General features: G+C 48.8%; 7 protein-coding genes across 7 annotated transcripts; 4 read left to right on the plus strand and 3 right to left on the minus strand.

Annotated features, from left to right (window-relative positions):
* The first annotated feature begins 1,229 nt into the window (after positions 1-1,229).
* Positions 1,230-3,452, plus strand: DEU56DRAFT_878312 (uncharacterized protein). Its single transcript, XM_041356043.1, has 5 exons — positions 1,230-2,592; positions 2,654-2,739; positions 2,765-2,981; positions 3,031-3,112; positions 3,168-3,452. The coding sequence occupies exons 1-5, from the start codon at positions 1,365-1,367 to the stop codon at positions 3,172-3,174; spliced, it is 1,620 nt and encodes a 539-aa protein (XP_041213950.1). The 5' UTR covers positions 1,230-1,364; the 3' UTR covers positions 3,175-3,452.
* A 510-nt stretch (positions 3,453-3,962) lies between these two features.
* Positions 3,963-5,516, plus strand: DEU56DRAFT_771399 (uncharacterized protein). Its single transcript, XM_041351469.1, has 2 exons — positions 3,963-4,033; positions 4,093-5,516. Exon 2 carries the CDS (start codon positions 4,095-4,097, stop codon positions 5,472-5,474), a length of 1,380 nt encoding a protein of 459 aa, XP_041213951.1. The 5' UTR covers positions 3,963-4,033; positions 4,093-4,094; the 3' UTR covers positions 5,475-5,516.
* Positions 5,517-7,213, minus strand: DEU56DRAFT_771404 (uncharacterized protein). The gene is made up of 6 exons (XM_041351470.1): positions 7,084-7,213; positions 6,569-7,034; positions 6,370-6,512; positions 6,070-6,321; positions 5,856-6,017; positions 5,517-5,804 (listed from the first exon to the last, which is right to left on the minus strand). Exons 1-6 carry the CDS (start codon positions 7,119-7,121, stop codon positions 5,660-5,662), a joined length of 1,206 nt encoding a protein of 401 aa, XP_041213952.1. The 5' UTR covers positions 7,122-7,213; the 3' UTR covers positions 5,517-5,659.
* Positions 7,214-7,526: 313 nt separating this feature from the next.
* On the minus strand, positions 7,527-9,652 carry DEU56DRAFT_907337 (pyridoxal phosphate-dependent transferase; the record flags this gene model as incomplete). The annotated part of the gene is made up of 2 exons (XM_041356894.1): positions 7,527-9,083; positions 9,137-9,652. The coding sequence occupies 2 exons, from the start codon at positions 9,650-9,652 to the stop codon at positions 7,527-7,529; spliced, it is 2,073 nt and encodes a 690-aa protein (XP_041213953.1).
* A 648-nt stretch (positions 9,653-10,300) lies between these two features.
* Positions 10,301-12,040, minus strand: DEU56DRAFT_425470 (uncharacterized protein). The gene is made up of 9 exons (XM_041346172.1): positions 11,836-12,040; positions 11,690-11,779; positions 11,611-11,633; positions 11,522-11,555; positions 11,400-11,469; positions 11,171-11,243; positions 11,058-11,115; positions 10,760-11,004; positions 10,301-10,702 (listed from the first exon to the last, which is right to left on the minus strand). The coding sequence occupies exons 1-9, from the start codon at positions 11,871-11,873 to the stop codon at positions 10,698-10,700; spliced, it is 636 nt and encodes a 211-aa protein (XP_041213954.1). The 5' UTR covers positions 11,874-12,040; the 3' UTR covers positions 10,301-10,697.
* Positions 12,041-12,747: 707 nt separating this feature from the next.
* DEU56DRAFT_771423 (uncharacterized protein) lies at positions 12,748-14,402 on the plus strand. Its single transcript, XM_041351471.1, has 12 exons — positions 12,748-12,769; positions 12,827-12,927; positions 12,980-13,140; positions 13,190-13,276; positions 13,328-13,350; positions 13,414-13,447; positions 13,501-13,570; positions 13,625-13,675; positions 13,731-13,803; positions 13,858-13,915; positions 13,972-14,191; positions 14,247-14,402. The coding sequence occupies exons 3-11, from the start codon at positions 13,103-13,105 to the stop codon at positions 14,171-14,173; spliced, it is 636 nt and encodes a 211-aa protein (XP_041213955.1). The 5' UTR covers positions 12,748-12,769; positions 12,827-12,927; positions 12,980-13,102; the 3' UTR covers positions 14,174-14,191; positions 14,247-14,402.
* Positions 14,403-16,547: 2,145 nt separating this feature from the next.
* DEU56DRAFT_425862 (uncharacterized protein) lies at positions 16,548-17,990 on the plus strand. The gene is made up of 9 exons (XM_041346173.1): positions 16,548-16,728; positions 16,778-16,864; positions 16,916-16,938; positions 17,002-17,035; positions 17,089-17,158; positions 17,213-17,263; positions 17,319-17,391; positions 17,446-17,503; positions 17,558-17,990. The coding sequence occupies exons 1-9, from the start codon at positions 16,691-16,693 to the stop codon at positions 17,757-17,759; spliced, it is 636 nt and encodes a 211-aa protein (XP_041213956.1). The 5' UTR covers positions 16,548-16,690; the 3' UTR covers positions 17,760-17,990.
* Positions 17,991-18,586: the final 596 nt, after the last annotated feature.

Here is an 18,586-nt window from a genome sequence, read left to right on the forward strand (position 1 = left end):
CCAAAACTTGACCGTGCCGTTCGCTGAACCAGTGGCCAACACCGTACCATCCGCGGAAAAGTCCAGCGAGTAGATAGGATAGGAGCCGGCTTTGATGGGTTGGGTGAGGGATTCTCCTGTTTCTCCGTTCCAAGCAATGACCTCTCCATTTTCATCACCGCTTGCTATTATTTGCCCATCTCGTGATACCGCCAATGAATTACTGCGATGCCCCTCCATCTTCTTCAACACACCACCTGTCTTCAAGTCCCAAAGACAAAGGGTCTCATCGCTTGAGGCCGTAACCATTCTTCGTCTATCGGGGAAAACTACGACTGCCCTTACGGTTCCTTCATGACCTTTAAAAGTTCGAAGAGGTATAGTGCTTGGAACGAGCATTTAACTGGAGGTTGGTAGTGTTGAGGACGGTCGACGTAGACTTTAGAGGGTTTGTGAGCGTCTTTGTCTCAGCTGCAGAGGTGCGTGTATTGTGCGTTTTACCTTTCTTCACTACATTAACCTGCCTCGTTTCCATAGACGCCCAAGACACGAGGTCGTTTGCTGCCATACTTCCATCACTGTTGCAACAAGAATACTTCCTATTGTCACACTTGCCTTCCTCGATAGTATACGGTATATACCCTCCCGCTGCCTCGGCACTGTATACATTCGTCTGACGCCTGCCTCCATACCTTCCAGCATGTATGCCCTCGCATCATAGCGCAGTTTCTACTTCCCGGCGCTTGTATCAGGCTGAAAGCCATCTATCCTAGATGACTGCATGAACATTTTCGTTTCCGTTATCGAAAAAATTTCTCCAACACATCACCGTGTAACTGCCCGAATACATGTATACATCTTACTGCAATACAACCTCTTCATTTCGTCGATCCGCGTGTGCACCAGATGCAGCCAACTTTTTTCCCCTCGCGCCTCAAACCAGCCACCAAGTGTGTAGGAGTTTCCGTCACAAATCAAAGCTACTCGATATGTCCGTCGCCTCAGAATCTACCAAGGCTGATACCTTGGAGTATGTTATCACACCGATTATACCCTTGAAAAGGATCACTCCCTCCTTGACGTCGTTCATAGAACGAGCCGATCATGACCTACAGTAAAATCCCTCCTCTGGAGATTCGGGGATTTAGTATTTATTTTTCGTGAGTTCAATATTAGGTAATGTGTAAACTACGTTTTAGGTAGGGTGTGTTGTGTGGGAAGGAGTGTGGGCGTGGACGACCTGAGGCTGTGTGCCCCCAACTTTGAGCGTCTTTCCATCAGAATTGTTTCATACACCCACTGATAGATCAGGCTGTGCCAAGGGCTATTATATACTCGATCTTCAAGTATATGATGTACTCCCCCATCCATTCTCCACCTCCCGCATGGCAACTGCTCCCAAACCGAGGGAAAAAACCTGGGATCCATCTAGTCTTCCTGCATATGATGCGCCCCCGAATCACCTGGATGACTCTGACTCGGTCACATCTGACCTGAAATCTGCAACCAATTTCTACGACCGCAGTCTGACAAGTCGTAGGTATGCCCTCGCTGGTGTGGCATGCTCAATTATTGTCAGCTGCTGTTGCATCGTTGCAGGCGCTGTCATTATGGCCACTCCTGGAGGTGCGGTCACTTTGACATCAAATGTACAGCGCCGCACCGCGTTGCGCAAAGAGGTGGTGGTCATATCACTAAACTTGATCGTTACCTTATGCACCGAAGCCACGGGTTTCGTACACAACATCTCATTGCGCTCTGCGCTGGCTTCAGAGTCTCGGCTTCGTTTCAACTCTAATCTGCGCCTTCTGACCGCAGCTCGTGGATGGAGCAACCCCAATGGTTCCCTTCTCAATGGTATCATGATTGTCCTCCTCGTCATATCCTATAGCTCAGCTTCACTGGCCGCATTACCTTCCTACGGCGATTTTTCTGAATATCCCACCGGCACCATCGCGACTCATGTTATCATGGGGATACCTCTCTTGACTTTGGGAGTCGCACTTCTTCTCCAGGTGGTGATCGCATTGTCAGGGATGCGAGCTATCAAGATACTAACGTGGAGTTCTTCACCTTTCGATTTGACTGCTGCTCTGGTCCACCACGCGCAATTGACCCCAACTCTTTTCCGGTGCATGCGTGGTGTGTCCGACTTGGACGTGGATGGAGGTCCAGCGAGGCCATCAGAGAAACAGCCTTCTGCATGGCATGCGCACCCTAGCATCCGGAAAGTTATCATCTCCCTTTGGTGCCTTGTCGTAGCATGCGCTGGATGGGGTCTCATCCTGTACATCTACCATACGTATCAAGGTCAGATAACCTGGAAATGGTCGTTCTTCCCCGACGATCAGAATTTCTTATACAGCTTCATGTACTCGTTCAGAGGGGGCAGGATTAAATGGTGGATTATGCCTTATGTCAATCTGGCTGCTATCCAGGGACCGTTGACACTTTGTCTGCATTGCTCTGAGCTCATCGCAAACGTCATTCGGGACGAAGGGCATTGGAGATGCGCTACTGGACGAAATGGGATTCCATCGGCGGTAAACCCGCTGAAGTCGGCTTTCGCCAATCCACTCTGTCTTGCACTTTTTGTCGCAAAGCCTGTCCTGCGTAAGTCACTCGCACCTAGCTTTAGATGTGTGTCCTTGAACAAACATTATTAATGATATAGACTGGATATTTGGGCTTTGTTTTGTGCTCTTCGCCAACTTCAACTCTGCACATGGAGACATCGATGTATATATGTACCCAATGCAGGTTCGTATTCACTATCTAAGTCCAGGCGCTACAGCATCCTTATATACTCGCGCAGATCTTGAACTTATGCATAGTGCTGTTTGTATTCGCTTGTTTCTTCACTCTCGTGGCACTACGCCAACGGCGCGGGCCCCAGCCAGCTGCATATGGTCACCTTCAGACACTGGCCAACCTCGTGGATGAGTGGTCGCCTGTGATGTGGTGGGGCCACAAGGAAGATGGAATCCCGTATTGTCATGCTGGTAGGGCACTTGAATGGTCACGAGAACGGTGCATTCAAGCTTTTCACAGGGACGAGTGGTCAGCCGCTGCCGGCTGTGAAGATGGACTGTATTTATGCTGGCACCAGCGTTGGGTCCCACCCTTCCGTCTCGTGAGAAGTCCTTGCTTTGCACAGACATTCCTTAACTTACCCTTTTCAAACACAGGACTTAAATCCATGTCGGGCGGACTGGCGATGCATTGACGGCGCTCATAGTCAGCCATGCCTTGGGACGGGACATATTTGCGATGTTTACGATGTTTGCCGCGTTCAAGTCGGAGATGGATCGGGATGTTGTCATATGGACCCACTTCTTCACGCACCGCATTCAATAGCACAATTGGGACACATTAATGATAGAGGATATGATTTACAAGGCTATGTATGCTTGGATTGTTCTGTGTTAGTAGTACTAAATCACAGCGAATGGTATTGATACCTTGGAACGGGGTTGGGTACTGCACAGAAGTGAGACGATGTCTCATCATAATGACAATCTGTGTACTCTGCAGCTAGGACAGGACTCGGAAGCACTAAATTTCCCTTGCAGCCGCACTCGGTAAGGTCAAACTTTGATTGAGGGGTGGGGTCCCTGGGGGAACACGCGGGGAACTCCTAATTAGGCATTCGTAGTGGTTGGAACTTGCAGAGTTAAATTTTGGTCTTGACCGGTTTTGACCAACTTGCTTCAAGTTCGATGATCATGATCCTTCCTTCTTCCCCTTGGCACTTTCTACATACTTTAACCGAATACCGTGGGCTAGCTGTCTGCATCTCGCTTGGCATAGAGCCGAACTTGGCACGATTTCGTGCCCTAATGGCCACTGCTGCCTGCACCTCTTCGGTGGGTACCCGAGTAGTAGTAAGTATAGGAGTCTCTCGGTTACTTGTAATAGAACACGTTCAGCCAAGCCCAAGCGGTAATTTGTACATGGACTAGCCTCACCTCGAAGTTCAACCTCGTGTTCGTCTTTGAACGTCTGTCTACGAGGCAAAGGTATCCTTTTGTTGAATCATTGCCCCGCAAAAAGAGTGAGCAATCCAGTTTCTTGAACGATAGCCTGACACGAGATCTGACCAGGTTATTACAGGCATGTCGCTTTTAACTGCTTCTTCGGTCCACTACAGAGCTATGGATTCTATCACTGCTGTCAGCGCCAAACAATTGGATGATGTCCTCTGTACGATGAACTCTGCAAGCTCTCCCTTGGAAGTGGAGATCAGCGAAGCTCGGATCGCCTTGCAGAGAGACGGAGAAGAGTTGTTAAACATAGACTTTGTGCTCGACAGCCTACATGCTGAGATCGAGGCGATACATGTGCGCATATCCCTTCAGCGAGAGAAGCGATGCGCTGTGGAATCTCGCATCCTCGAAAACAAAGCTCGGATCAGCCCTGTAAAGTTCCTCCCCACAGAAATACTCCAGCAAATATTCAAATCCTGCCTTCCCAACGATCGATATGTCATTCCCCATATAATGTCCGCCCCACTTTTACTTTGCCAGATTTGTCGCCGCTGGAGGGACATCGCACAGGCAACACCCGAACTCTGGTCATCTATTGATGTCCATGACTGGGGCATCTGGACTGCAGATATCTATACGGCGATGGTGACCCGCTGGCTTGCAGCAGCACGCACTCGTCCGTTGGCTGTCAGTGTGGTGTGCCTACAGAAATGGGACTGGTTTCGCCATTACGATCCAACACAATCAGGGCTTTTCCGCTTGCTTGCATCACACTCGGTGCAATTTCATGATCTGCATATACAGGCCAGCCGCGGCTACATTGATGCATTCATGACCAGCGGTTCCTACGCTATGAAACACCTCTTAATATCCGTCATGCCAACGTCGTTCCTTGTCAACTCCGGACATCCTCTTACCCTTTGCACGTCGAACGTCACGCACGTTGCTCTCTGCGGAAAGGAGGCGCTCATTAACCTTATTCCACGCGCCACGTTCCCTCAAATTACCCACCTTACACTCGACAGACCAGGAGCAGAAGTTGACTTCACGAAAATCCTCTTTGAGTTTCCAGCGCTAATCAAGCTGAAAATCAAGCTCTTTGTTCACGGCGAAAGCTTGGACATGGTTACCCCTCCATCTGATGCAACGCCCCTTATCAAGCATCAGACCTTGGAGATACTGAGTATCTACCTATCGGAGGATGCAGTTCAGTTTGGGGACGTGGCACCCCTAGCTCGCATCTTTGACTCATTATCTCTGCCATCTTTGCGAGAGTTGGCCTTTTTAGCCCTTGGCCCCCGTTGGCAGGCCGTCGTCGACGAATGGCTTCCTGACTCGGTGAAAGTGTTGTTCAGTGGGTCGTCATGCTCGGCCAAACGCCTTCTATACCGCAATTTCAAACACCCTCTGGACCTGGATGGCTGTCGTGAACAGCTCAAGAACCACGCCATTGATCTGAGGGTTGATAACGCGGGTTCCGGCTGTCATTGGTACGACATTGCGTCCTAGGCATTTTACTCATACATTTCACGTGCACATATCACTAGGTATTAGGCTGATAGATTTCTACTGATAGGGACAACGCAACGAATACAACGAGTGGAGTTGAGATATTATCATTGACATCTAGATCTAAGAAAGTCTGTCTGTCCCACACTACACCACAAGAGGATAGCAGAGCACTCCGACAGCATTTACTTGTGTGATCCAATAATGCCGAGCACGAACAAGCGCCTACTTACAGCATCCGCACCCTCGGGTATGACCTCTGTCATGTCTATCCACCACTTGAGCTGGGCTCTCAGCTCATCTGCGGAATTCTTTTCGCTGAATGTAGACCTGTGTGTATCGCGATCAGCAACCAGCCCTCCAATAAAATGGTGTACTCACATTCCACGCTCTTGCAAGGCTTCCTTCAACTCCGGAAGGGTGAGATCACGTCCATACCCCTCTTGTTTGAGCATTGTATCATCGGACGCAACATTCTGGAGGTGACGTTGCAAACGCCACCGAGTTAGTTGAAGTGGCCCCCAAGCCGGGATACCAATGACTCTACAGAGCTCTTGTACAGCATCGAGAATATATACTTCGAAAAAGGACGTACCCGCACAGTGCCCCTGGATTACCCAGACTTAATGTCGGAATGAAGCCAGAGTTTTCGCTTTCTTTCCGCAATAGATCGAATAATTCCCAGTTCCCTGCAAGGGCCAGTTGTTGATTGTCGCGTGCCTTCGAATTGATACGATCACGTTGACCTGGAAGGACGCACGTAGATGGCAACATTCGAGGGACGTAAAGGGCAATAAAAGGAATGAGCTCCTCCATAACTACGACAACAATGACGAACGGGATGAGCCTAGAGGTGGGAGTTGAGAAAAATCAAGATAAGTGGACGGATGGGTACTTCAGTGCATCCTGCTGGAATGTTCTTATAAAACGCGACTCCGCTCTGGAGAGTGCTACGCCGCCTGTAGCTATGCGGGAGCGAATTGCTGCTGCCTGTTTACGGTGTGTGTTTATAGCCTTTAGGCCTCGGAAATAAAATTTCTGAGGGGGGCAAAAGAAATTAGGGAGCGAACGGGCAGATGCGGTTTAACACAAACAAGGAGTTCGAATGCTTGATGAGTGAAGCGCTTGATGGCACCGGCATCAGGTGCAGCTGGTCGAAGGACTCCTCGAGCAGTTGCATCTGCTATGTCTTGCTTTGCTAGCTCGATCGCAGACGGAACAGGATCTGGTGTACTTGGTTTCAGAGAAGGACGAAATGCTGGAAATGAGGGTTGTGTTTGCTTTGGAGATGTTGAGTGGGGCCTTGGCGTCGCGCTTGTTGGCAAAGGTTTTTTCAATGGGCCAGGTTTAAGCTCCACCCGATGCTTGCGAGGTGATACAGGAGAAGGTGGTAGATTCGAGGTATGACTAGATTTGTCATTGGAGGGAGAAGTGGAAGTGGAGGCGTATCGTGCTGAAACTGTCTGTACAGCTCTTGCGTAGTGAGAAGCCAGCTGTAATCTACCAGAAGCAAGACGCTGGCCCGAAAGTACCAAGTGTAGTTGCCGTGCTGGGACAACGCTGTAAACTTCATGTTAATATGCTGCTAAGTGATTTGAAAGGCACGAACCTGTTCACCGCAACATTCTTTCCGGTAAAGCGAAGCATACAATAAGAAGCAACCCTGGCAAGTTTGTGGAGGATGGTTGCACAACTTACAACTTGTACTTTGATGCAAAACTGAGCGTTACTCAGTCAAGTCACGGGGTCACGCCATCCGGTCACACTGGGATAAAGTTGCCCCTATCATTGTCAAGGCAAAGGATGGATAGTAATATCAATGTTAAACGGGGCATTTGAACTATATATGTGGTGGGTCACCGCCCTCCTTTGATATATATCTATCTCTGTGTGGCACGCACCCCACCCCCTCAGTTAGCTGTGAGACCTAGCAGAAGCATATATAGGCCAATCAAAAGTAATTAATGCGAGCTCAATTACTGGCATACTTATATTGCATATTCTTATTGTCGTTAAGCCAACATAGAGTCATTACAGTAAAGGCCCCAGCGTTCACATCGAGTGAACTAGCTCTACCGCGCGCTCGCAAATTTCATCAATTCCCCACCGCTCGCCCAAACCATGTTTCAGGTCCAAAATCCCACCCACCTCATCGCACGCCCGTAGCACCATATCTATATCATCCTTTGTGTGCGATGCACTAGCACAAAACCGCGCACGACCCTTCTCCAACGGAGTGGCGGGGTACCCCACGACAACGACAACAATCGGTATCCTCCGCGAACGCATCATACGTGCGAACATCAAACATTTGCCCGGGTTGAAGATAAGCAGGGGAACAATCGGGCTGAAGGGATGTCCAGAAATGATGAAGCCGAGTTTCTTGAGGCCTGCGTGCAGATAACGACTGTTGAAGGCAAGACGGCGGATACGTGTGCGAGCTTCAGATCCGTCTGCAAGAGACGCATGCAGGTTTATCCACGTCGGAAGCATGGTGGCAGGTGCCATTTCTTGGAGCTCATCTGGACCGTCCTTCAGCATGATGGTTGAGCTAGTAAGGTGAAGGGGATTCGGGGATTTGGACATCGGTGGTGGCGGAGCAACGCCCATGATGCTCGCGATCGACGCGACAATCTGTGCGAGCACGGGGGGCGTCATTGCTTCCGCATAACGACCCGAGTGTCCTCGCAGCCGGAGAGCGTCAATAAGGCTTTTTGGCCCTGCGATATATCCACCAGCAGCACCAAATGACTTGGTGAACGTGCCCATCAAGACATCAATTGAGCCAGGATGGATGTTAAAGTAGTCCGTCACACCGCGTCCATGGGGACCGATTGCACCGACTGAATGTGCCTCATCAACAAAGAGGTAGAACTTGAATAAAATATGAACACCGTGACCCAAAATGGTGACTGCACTACGAACATTGTACTTCTGCTTCAGTTCGACGATCTTAGGCAGGTTCACGAGCGTGCCTTCCATGGAGTACAGACCCTCAACGATGACCAAAATCTTCTTCCAAGGACGATGCGTCCTGGGCTGGCCCTGGCTTATCACTTCACGCAGAATGGACTCGAGGCTTGACATATCATTGTGCTTGAACATCCGGACATCCGCACCACTCTGGCGCGCACCGATACGAATGCTAGTGTGATTCAGTTCGTCGGAAATGATCAAGGACCTCTTTCCCACTAGTGCAGGGATGAAAGTAGAGTTAGTGGCAAAACCCATAGAACTGACCAACGCGTCTTCTGTCCCCAGAAAACGTGCAACGAGGGCCTCAGCAGACACATGGAGCTCATTGCTCCCGTTTTCAAGACGCGTGCCGCAGGTGGAGACACCATAACGACGGATGCTTTCCCCGACTGCACCTGAGCAGCCTCCTCTGGTCTGGGAAAAGCCGAGGTAGTTGTACGAAGAAATGTTCATGGCTCGTGTCTTGCTACCAGTGTAGATTTGAGTAATGTTATAATCAGTGGAATAACGGTCGAGGATAAGAATGGTGCGGCCGGGGACACCTGCGACAGGCTGGGAAATGCAATCATCCACACGACGCTGGAGCCGGCGGGTGTAGAATGAATTAAAATCCGAGTTCAATGGGGCGTAACCCTGCATATGTCACAAAATGAATTAAATGTGACAATCAAGATCATGACACGTACATTATGGGGCATGAGGTGAGTGAAATAAGATTTGTTAAAACGCTTTCCGAAGAAGTCACGTGTATGGCCAAAACAGATGACCATGAGGTAGCTTATGTAGGTGGTGAAGAGAATATAGTACGGAGGCTCCTCCGAGGTGTGCTCCTGGAAAGTTTTCATGTAGTCATGCTTAGAGACGCAACGATAGGCCTCATTGGCACAGTGACCAAACTCCGAGTGAACGGTATGGAAGACCTCATCGGAGGTGGGTGGCGTAAGGGGATGCACAAGACAGTTGTTCTCATCATCCTCGTTGAGGATGATGTCTTCGGACGAAGCTGTAGCGGAAGAGGAGAGGGAAAGTGCAGGAGTTGCCGCAGAGGAGTTGTTGTGACTGCGAGCGCGGGCATCTGCTTGTTGAACAACAGAAAGGTAGGACACTGCCGTCTCTATTGATGACAACTTGCTGAGTGATCCTTTCTTCTTGAAGATGGATGGAGGAGGCGACGGTGGATCCAAAGCGATGGGAGACGGCATTTTCTTGTCCTGTTCAACGAACAATCCGTGGGTCTAGCCTCGACGATGAAGGAACGAAGAGGGCGCGGATGTTATAACAGCCTGCTCAAGTCATAATACATATGGAAAAATACCGTCGTGAACCTGGCAGAGTGATTGGTGACGTGGGGCGCCATACACAATGAGTCGATGATCAGGCACAGGGAGATCTATTGATAAGTGCGCACTGCCTCAATGCCATTTAATGCTTCGAGTTCAGTTGCCACGTAGTCACGGTGTGGTGGCGTTATGACAATAATAATACCACCGTGAACGCCCGCGATGGGCAGAAAACGATATCTATAGCGACAATGACATCCACCTGGCTGCTTTTTCGTGCACGAGACGATAATCATTCTCTAGCGAGCTCTGATCGTTGATGCAGACTCATCTGACAGAAGCATATGTTTCGGGAGCTTCGGGGTGATGGCATATTGGGCCAGGTCCCAGCGGTACCGTGGTCCGTAGATGATGCATTGATGGTCCGAGATATATTGTATATGTGATTGGTGCAACGTTGCAGCTATCTTAGGTCTGCCTGTCTATGAGGCAAACCGTCGATAAACGATTACTGATCCATTGAGTTTTCAGTAGAAGAAGGGGTTGGCGTCTGAGCTCATGACGGCACGTCGAGAAACACTCGTTTTCTCATTGGCCAGACAATATTAAATAATTACGTTATCCGCTTCTACTCTTAAGTCCACACCCCAAAGAATAATTATTGAATACAAGTGATTGGCCTGCGTGGCTCGGTGTATGAGATGAAGTAGGGAAGTGAGAATCGTTGTATGATTTTGGTCTTCCATCATGGTGATGGGATGTAACCTGATGTAGCAGGGATGGACGACATGCAGGTGGACGACAATGTCAGAGCTCAAGGATATGCTCGTACTACAAATATGGATCGGTTTACTCCAGGCATACCTGTACAGCAGCCTCTCGGGAGCCGGCATTCAATATTGTGATATGCGAGAGAGATGAGCGACATGATAAAAATACAAACTGTCAGCTAGTAATGGTATTTGTATCATTCTATTGAGACTCCGAATAAGGATACTACGAAAACAGGGAGAAAACTGAGACACAGACCTCCGGCAACAGTTAACTGTGTGCTCCGATTTGACATTCCTTGATTAGCTTGAGTGATCCTGTAATGTCCAGTGGCTGGGTCCCGTGTAAGGTTCCAGGTCGTAGATTCAGAAAGCGCAGCAAGATTCTGCTCCCAGATCGCAGGGGTGTCAATGGCTCCGTGCAAGATCGCGGTGTCTTGATAATCCGAAGTGATATAGGCGCGCAGCATTGGAGTGAACTGAGCCGTGATGTTACTGCCGTCTCTGCGGTTCGTACTGTGAGTTCTCTGCAGATAAATAAAGGGAAGATCACACACTCAACTTCCTTGAAGTATAGTACCGGCCTAGGCATCAAGTCTCTGGGGCTCATAAAGCCTGCAGTTGGAAATTACACTGAGGCGAAAAAAATAATAATATGGCGGTCACAAACCGAGTGCAATGTCCTGAATGGATCCAGTATCGTTCCGGGCTTCTAGGTAACCAGGAATTCCCTTGACAGGATTCTACGAGGTGTTTGTGAGTTATCGAGACAGAGAAAAACAAGAGTATGATTTACAGAGAACTGGAAAACACGATTCTTCTGAGTCAGGGTGGTTTTTTCGCTATCCTGCACGGTGGCGTTCGCATTGGTATTCGCAGAGCGGATAAGAGTCTCTCACATTGATCTCCACACAGGTTTCAGCGTCAACAACGGACCCATTGTCGACTTGTGGTCTGGAAAAAGCAAGTCTGTATGTTGAATGAGTGCGGTTCATGAGTATGTTTGTCAACATAGACTTACTGGTTTGTGTAAGTCGCGTGCATCCTGTACGGGCCTGGGACGAGGGCTCATAGGTGATTTTGCAATTGGGCAGAACAGTCAACACCTACCTGTCTGTCCGAAGGTGGTGAGCCTGAAATGTTGCAAGGTTCGAAGCCAACGCAAGTTAAAGTGAGGGTACGTACTTACCAACAAACTACGGGAAAGAATGTCTCGTAGATGCCTTTGACGTCGCCATCGAAAGTCAACAAAAGCGTCACTTCCCTCCCGAGATCTTTGCTGCGAGACGGCGGGGTGAAAAAAGTGATCAGGGGCGATAGCGCAAAGAAGCTCACGTCTGGAAAGACAAGTTTCTGACGAAGGCGTGTGACATTCTCGGAGATCGTAAAAAATGCAGTTGTGATTAGATGTGGACGAAAGAGTGTATAGATGCTTAGGGAGGTCTTTTATGCCTCGCTTAACATCATGGGCTGGATCCTGCTTCTTTGGATTGGAATATAACTTCTTCTGGGCAAACCTTGCCTGCAGCTTCGTGCCTTCGTACCTGCCGCTGTGACCTAATGCACTGCACCTATATGGGCGCACTATCACCCTGACTTACTATCATCCTGACTTACTATCATCCTGACTTGGTGGGCCGGACCTGCTTGGTTTGCTATCAATGACTATCATACAGTCGGTGTCTCCTTGGCTTTCCCGTACCTTTAACATTTTCGTGCTTCCGCACCTGCAGCTGCAACTTGAAGATACCCAGGCTTCGAGCGCCTTAATCGGAAATCCGTAACTGCCGTTGACCCTGATTGACAGTCGGAAGCTGTCCAAAAGCTTGTGAAGCGAAGTTCAGATCAAGTTCAGAATGAACTATGTATTCGCTTAGTCATCAATAGCCAGAGTCTTTTCTCAACTTCAAGTTGAAGAATTGACAACTTGGAAGGCTCTAACTTACAGGCGAGAGCATGCCGCAATTGTCCTGCCCAACGATCTCGATATTTGGTTATGAAGCCTATTTCACGCGCTGCAGTCAGTCACGTTTGCTTTTAGTCACTCCAGAAGTATCTTGAGTGTCTAGAGCTCCTATATTGACGATATTGATTCATGAAGCGATAAACAACTGCGGGACGAGCCCAAGGGTACCTACAAAGCAAAGCAGGTTCAGAATCCCAAGCTGGAATTTGTTTCAATGGTAACCAAGAATTTCCAAGGACGGCGCAGTACGGTACGGTAAAGGGATTGAGGAGAAGCTGGTTACATGTCAAGCTAAGGACGCAGGTACGACCTATTCCAAGCGATAGCGCACAAGGATCGATGGGGAGGCATAATTATCAGGCCCCGAACGACAGATCCGGAGGTATCGAACGTGCGTGAAAGGCCAAGATGAAACTCGCGACATAGCAGGGAGGTATAATGCATTTAGTCTCCAGCGGCAGGTACGAAGGCACACCAAGGAAAAGATGGTTCGATCTCAAGTCAAGGAAGTAGTTACGGCCTACGCGATCTGAGACGTATAAAAGACCTTCGTGCTGGACCTGTAACAGCAGAACTCGAAGCTCATCAACCCACACCTCAATCTCTGCTGCACTTTGTATTCAACAATCTCAAACAATGTCTCACGCATTCGTCAGAAACTTGACCTTTCAGTCGTGAGTGTCTTTGCACTACCACCACGCATAAATTTTCACCGTCTTGCAGTAACGATCTCGGCAAGGAGGCGACGCTGATGCTCACTTTTGATACCATGGAAGGCCTCTATGAAGATTTCTTCCCCGTCGTTTGGAAGTGAGTACTTCTACTTTTGCCCGCGATCAATTCAAACCTTGCCATTTTTAGGGTCAGCACATTCGGAAAGACGGGTGGGTGCTAAAACCACATCTTTGTTGACCATTTGCCAACTTACATACGCCCCCTCGTCCCAGGTCCATACAGGGCGCACGCGACCTACACGAGCCAGTGAGACAAATGACGCAATCAGTTCTCATGCACGTCGCTTATACAACGTATAGGCTTGCTTTCTCCATACCACAGGTCTTGGCTGGCAACATCGTCGACGCTGAAACCTCTGTCAAGATTAATGTGAGCGACTCTCATACTCTGTAATTCCCAGCACCAACGCAAGTCATGATGCAGGACAGCGAGAAAACCGTCTTGACCCAAGCCAATAATGTCTACCATTTCTCTGTAAGCCTGGCTTTCGTTCATCTATATATCAACCACTCACGGATGACTCGTGTAGCCCCCTCAGGCGGGAACCTCTGGTGTCCTGCAAGCCGTGAACAACACTGGAGCCCTCCAGAACATTGCAGTCGGTTCGTGACCGCCATCTTCTGCTTTTCTTTGACTTCAATGTATTCCACATTCAGGCTTCGTCGCCCCTGGAGAGTTGATGCCTAAGCCGGCGCTCTTCTTCGAAGGAGTTGGGTTCGTCATCTTCCCTCTATTCTCTGCTCCACAAAGTACTCACACACGAAACACAGAGACGAGAGTCACGTCACGGCCAAGTTCACTCCGGTCCTACGGGCCTACATCACCTCGGACTATCAAGAGACTGCGATCATACGAGGCGCCATCGACACGCCTGCAGTCTGGACGCAGAACCTCGCCGGGCTTGCTGCTTCCACGACCTGGGAACTCAAGCGCGACCTTGCCAGTGGACATTACACAATCACCGCGGTTTAATGAGGGTATGCGAAATTGGTGCGCCCAAAAATCTTTTGCGAGGTCTGTATCTCAATACTCCCTGATTTCGCAGCATTTTCCTTTGGAGGCGCAGCAGCCCGACTCAGCTGTTTTTCTTGTATAACGTCGCTCGTCTCTCGTGTAATAGTCAATAGTTCGCAACAGTTGTACCGTATTTATTGATGCCTTATTTGTTGACCTGAAAAATCACATTCCGTTTAACAAGGTCTCACAAGATTGCTAATGACACCTGAGGCGTTCATCCCCAGCTCCGAAAGTATCGTGACCGACATGAGAATCAAAGGATCCCTCACACCTATGTGCATGAGTCCTCTGATTCTGCATACGTGTTCACCGACGGTATGGTGCAAAACTTCACTATGTATTTCATTGTCTCATTTTCTTGGGAGATTTTTAGGATAATTATTACGCAGTCCTCTTCGTGGATAGGCTCGTCATTTTCTTTGTATGCGGCAATTCTACATGACCATATGTACGTCCAGAACATATCAGAACTGAAAGTCATCTACATTAGCCAACAAGTCTACCCAAGAGTGCATCGTTTAGGTATGGCGACTGATTCAAGTTGAAAGATCACCACTGTGGATAGTGGTTCTAATGAAAATCATTGGAAAATGCACTGATGCTGAATGTTTCAGAGTAACTTCCACTGAAACTGCATGTAGTTAATTTCATTGGAGTGCTGATTCTGAATTTCAGCGCATCAGCCTCGATTCAGCACATCCTTTCAGTACAAAATTGATTGCAGCTCTGTAAATGCCTGTCTTCCTCTCTTTTCTCTTTGGATTACAACTGAGGGTAGTAGTGCTATTATAGTAAGATATAGTTGTGACGGACTTAGGAATTTTCGCATTTTTATCATGTGACCACAGCGTTGGTATATATTGCTATTATTGTAAGGTATATAAATGGTTGTGTGGCTCAGCGGTAACGATGCTGCACGTATGAGTACTTGAGGTCCTGGGTTCAATCCTTGCCAGATGAGAAATATAATATGTCAAATTCATCATGTGATGCGACTTCAGGGCAACATTTTTTTTGGCACGACTGCAGCATAATTTCAGCTGATTTTCAACTGTAATTTCAGAGTAAAATTCGGAACTTTCAGCACTTCGTTTTCAGCTCATTGTGCTATGCTTTTAATTACGTTTGGTGCTGATTTTGGCTAATGATTTTCACTGGAATCACTATCCACGGTGTCACACTGTGCATTACAACAAAAGGCGTTGTTGAAGAGCCAACTGCCGCCAACGCTCCCGCAGTAATATCACGGCGTCAGAATGGGAGCCGCCACAACAGGGACAGGTATCGCTGACGTCGATGGAGTCGACAGACTCGACACTAGGCTGGAAAAACTATCACCACAAGAGTCAACATTTTGAGTTTCAACGGCTTTGTTACGCGCACCTATTCATGTGCAGTACTCAGAGTATATCAAGTTGGCAATAAACCTGGTCTTGAGCTTCGTGCAAGAAATCATGCAACTTCGAAGCGCGTATCTACTACCCAGGGAGGTACGTAAGTGCTACGGGATAGCCCGGGCGGTGTTGAAGCTTTGAAGGCGTGGGACTTCAGATCTTTGGCAGCGCTCCCTATGCACTGCTGCACGACCTTGGCATCAACGATCTCGCATCTCCATACATGGCATGATCGCCCATGTCTTATGCGGCATCCATGAACTAGCGCTCTACTCAACAAATTTCGCTCTGTAAAGGCGCACGACGGACATGCATCATATCTCAATTCTCCGCAAATACAGGCGGACTGCAGTCACTTATTACAATAAGAGTCTGTCACTGCCGTTCTCTCTTCCGACTCTGTTGTCATGATTCATCGTGAAATTTGACTTCCGCCAGTCTCGTTCAGACTCAGTCTGAAGTTCAGTCTTCAGTCTTCACAACAGTTCTACCATACGAAGATTTATGGGAAATCCCATTCTGACTATTCTTGTGGCACTCTAGCCAAACCTAGGAAACCTGATATCCGAGTCTGGACAAGGAATGAAGAACAGGAACTGGCAGCGAGGAATTCAAGAATGCTAAGGATGCAGAGTGGCATACTACTAGATGGGCCTGAAGGAGAGGCACAAAGGAGTACAGCGGCAGCTACAAACTTCCGAGTCAGACAGGGTTACGAAGCGGAGGCAGAATGTACCTCGTCCCTAACGGCAGGTACGAGGTTCCGAAGGCACGAAGGTTGGGGACAATAGATTTTTGACATATCCGAGGTTGTCTATGTCACAGGTCTAGTGAGAAATGCCGGCAAGGTGACAGGTAAGGGGGGACGGGCGTAACATAATATCAAGCCTCGAGCGGCAGGTACGAGGGCACACCAAAGAAATGGTGGCTTCATCTCAAATCAAGAAAGCAGCTACGCCCTATATAGCGACCCGAAGCATATAAAAGGCCTTCTAGCTGAGCCTCTAACAGCAGAATACGAAGTTCATCAACCCACACCTCAATCTCAGCTGCACTTTGTGTTTAACAATCTCAAACAATGTCTCACGCATTCGTCAGAAACTTGACCTTTCAGTCGTGAGTGTCTTTGCACTACTACCTCGCATAAATGTTCACCGTCTTGCAGTAACGATCTCGGCAAGGAGGCGACGCTGATGCTCACTTTTGATACCATGGAAGGCCTCTATGAAGATTTCTTCCCCGTCGTTTGGAAGTGAGTATCCCTACTTTTGCCCGAGATCACTTCAAACCTTGCCATTTTTAGGGTCAGCACATTCGGAAAGACGGGTGGGTGCTAAAACCACATCTTTGTTGACCATTTGCCAACTTACATACGCCCCCTCGTCCCAGGTCCATACAGGGCGCACGCGACCTACACGAGCCAGTGAGACAAATGACGCAATCAGTTCTCATGCACGTCACTTATACAACGTATAGGCTTGCTTTCTCCATACCACAGGTCTTGGCTGGCAACATCGTCGACGCTGAAACCTCTGTCCAGATTAATGTGAGCGACTCTCATACTCTGTAGTTCCCAGCACCAACGCAAGTCATGATGCAGGACAGCGAGAAAACCGTCCTGACCCAAGCCAATAATGTCTACCATTTCTCTGTAAGCCTGGCTTTCGTTCATCTATATATCAACCACTCACGAATGACTCGTGTAGCCCCCTCAGGCGGGAACCTCTGGTGTCCTGCAAGCCGTGAACAACACTGGAGCCCTCCAGAACATTGCAGTCGGTTCGTGACCGCCATCTTCTGCTTTTCTTTGACTTCAATGTATTCCACATTCAGGCTTCGTCGCCCCTGGAGAGTTGATGCCTAAGCCGGCACTCTTCTTTGAAGGAGTTGGGTTCGTCATCTTCCCTCTATTCTCTGCTCCACAAAGTACTCACACGAAACACAGAGACGAGAGTCACGTCACGGCCAAGTTCACTCCGGTCCTACGGGCCTACATCACCTCGGACTATCAAGAGACTGCGATCATACGAGGCGCCATCGACACGCCTGCAGTCTGGACGCAGAACCTCGCCGGGCTTGCTGCTTCCACGACCTGGGAACTCAAGCGCGACCTTGCCAGTGGACATTACACGATCACCGCGGTTTAATGAGGGAACGTGAAATTGGTGCGCCCAACAACTGTTGTCTGATGAGTCTGTATCTCAACGCCGGTTTTTGTAGCAACTTTGTTTGGAATCCCAACAAGCCTGACTCAGTTGTAACACGTCGCTCGTGTCTCATGTAATCTTAACTCGGAATAGTTGTACAATGTTGAAATTACTTATGCATTCCTATGTTACACTGTGTTGAACAAGATCTGACAAGACTTTCTTTGCGGCACGCAAGGCGCTCGTGCTGGCTCTGAAGTCATCATGACTGACATCCAGAACTAAGGGATGATTGACGATTCCCGACATCTAGTTGCACTACGCGCCATATCTGGCCAACTCAAGCCACCTAAGCTGACCTGTTCGTCACGGTGAATCTCGACTTCAAGTTATGTACGTATGTAAACAATGAGCTCAGTGCTCACACCTAATTAAACTGGCAGTCGCAATTGTTCTTTATTCTGGATCCGACTGATCATGATGCACAATTGCTGGCAGGGCCTCGACGCAAACGGATCCTTTATTGACCTCGCTGCATCGTGTGCAAAAACAGCATCGGACCTCTTCGCCCACACGACAAGGCAGTAAACTGAATGGCTCATCAACACTGTCTTCGCTATCTCCGACGATTGACGTTTGGAGCGTTGCCCATTGTGCGTTCCGCGATCGTGTTGTACTTCCTATCTACGGCCGTCTACAGCCTGAAATCTGCTGTCCCTTCCTTTTGGGAAAGATATGCTCGCTCGGCTGAGTCCCTTCCGTCAACCGAGATTGCAGCAGATGTGTGTGCCCTATTACCTTGAAATCTAAATACTACTGGCTCCTTT

The sequence above is a fragment of the Suillus clintonianus genome, assembly GCF_016758775.1.
Source record: "Suillus clintonianus strain FC179 chromosome Unknown DEU56scaffold_5, whole genome shotgun sequence".
Taxonomy (NCBI): domain Eukaryota; kingdom Fungi; phylum Basidiomycota; class Agaricomycetes; order Boletales; family Suillaceae; genus Suillus; species Suillus clintonianus.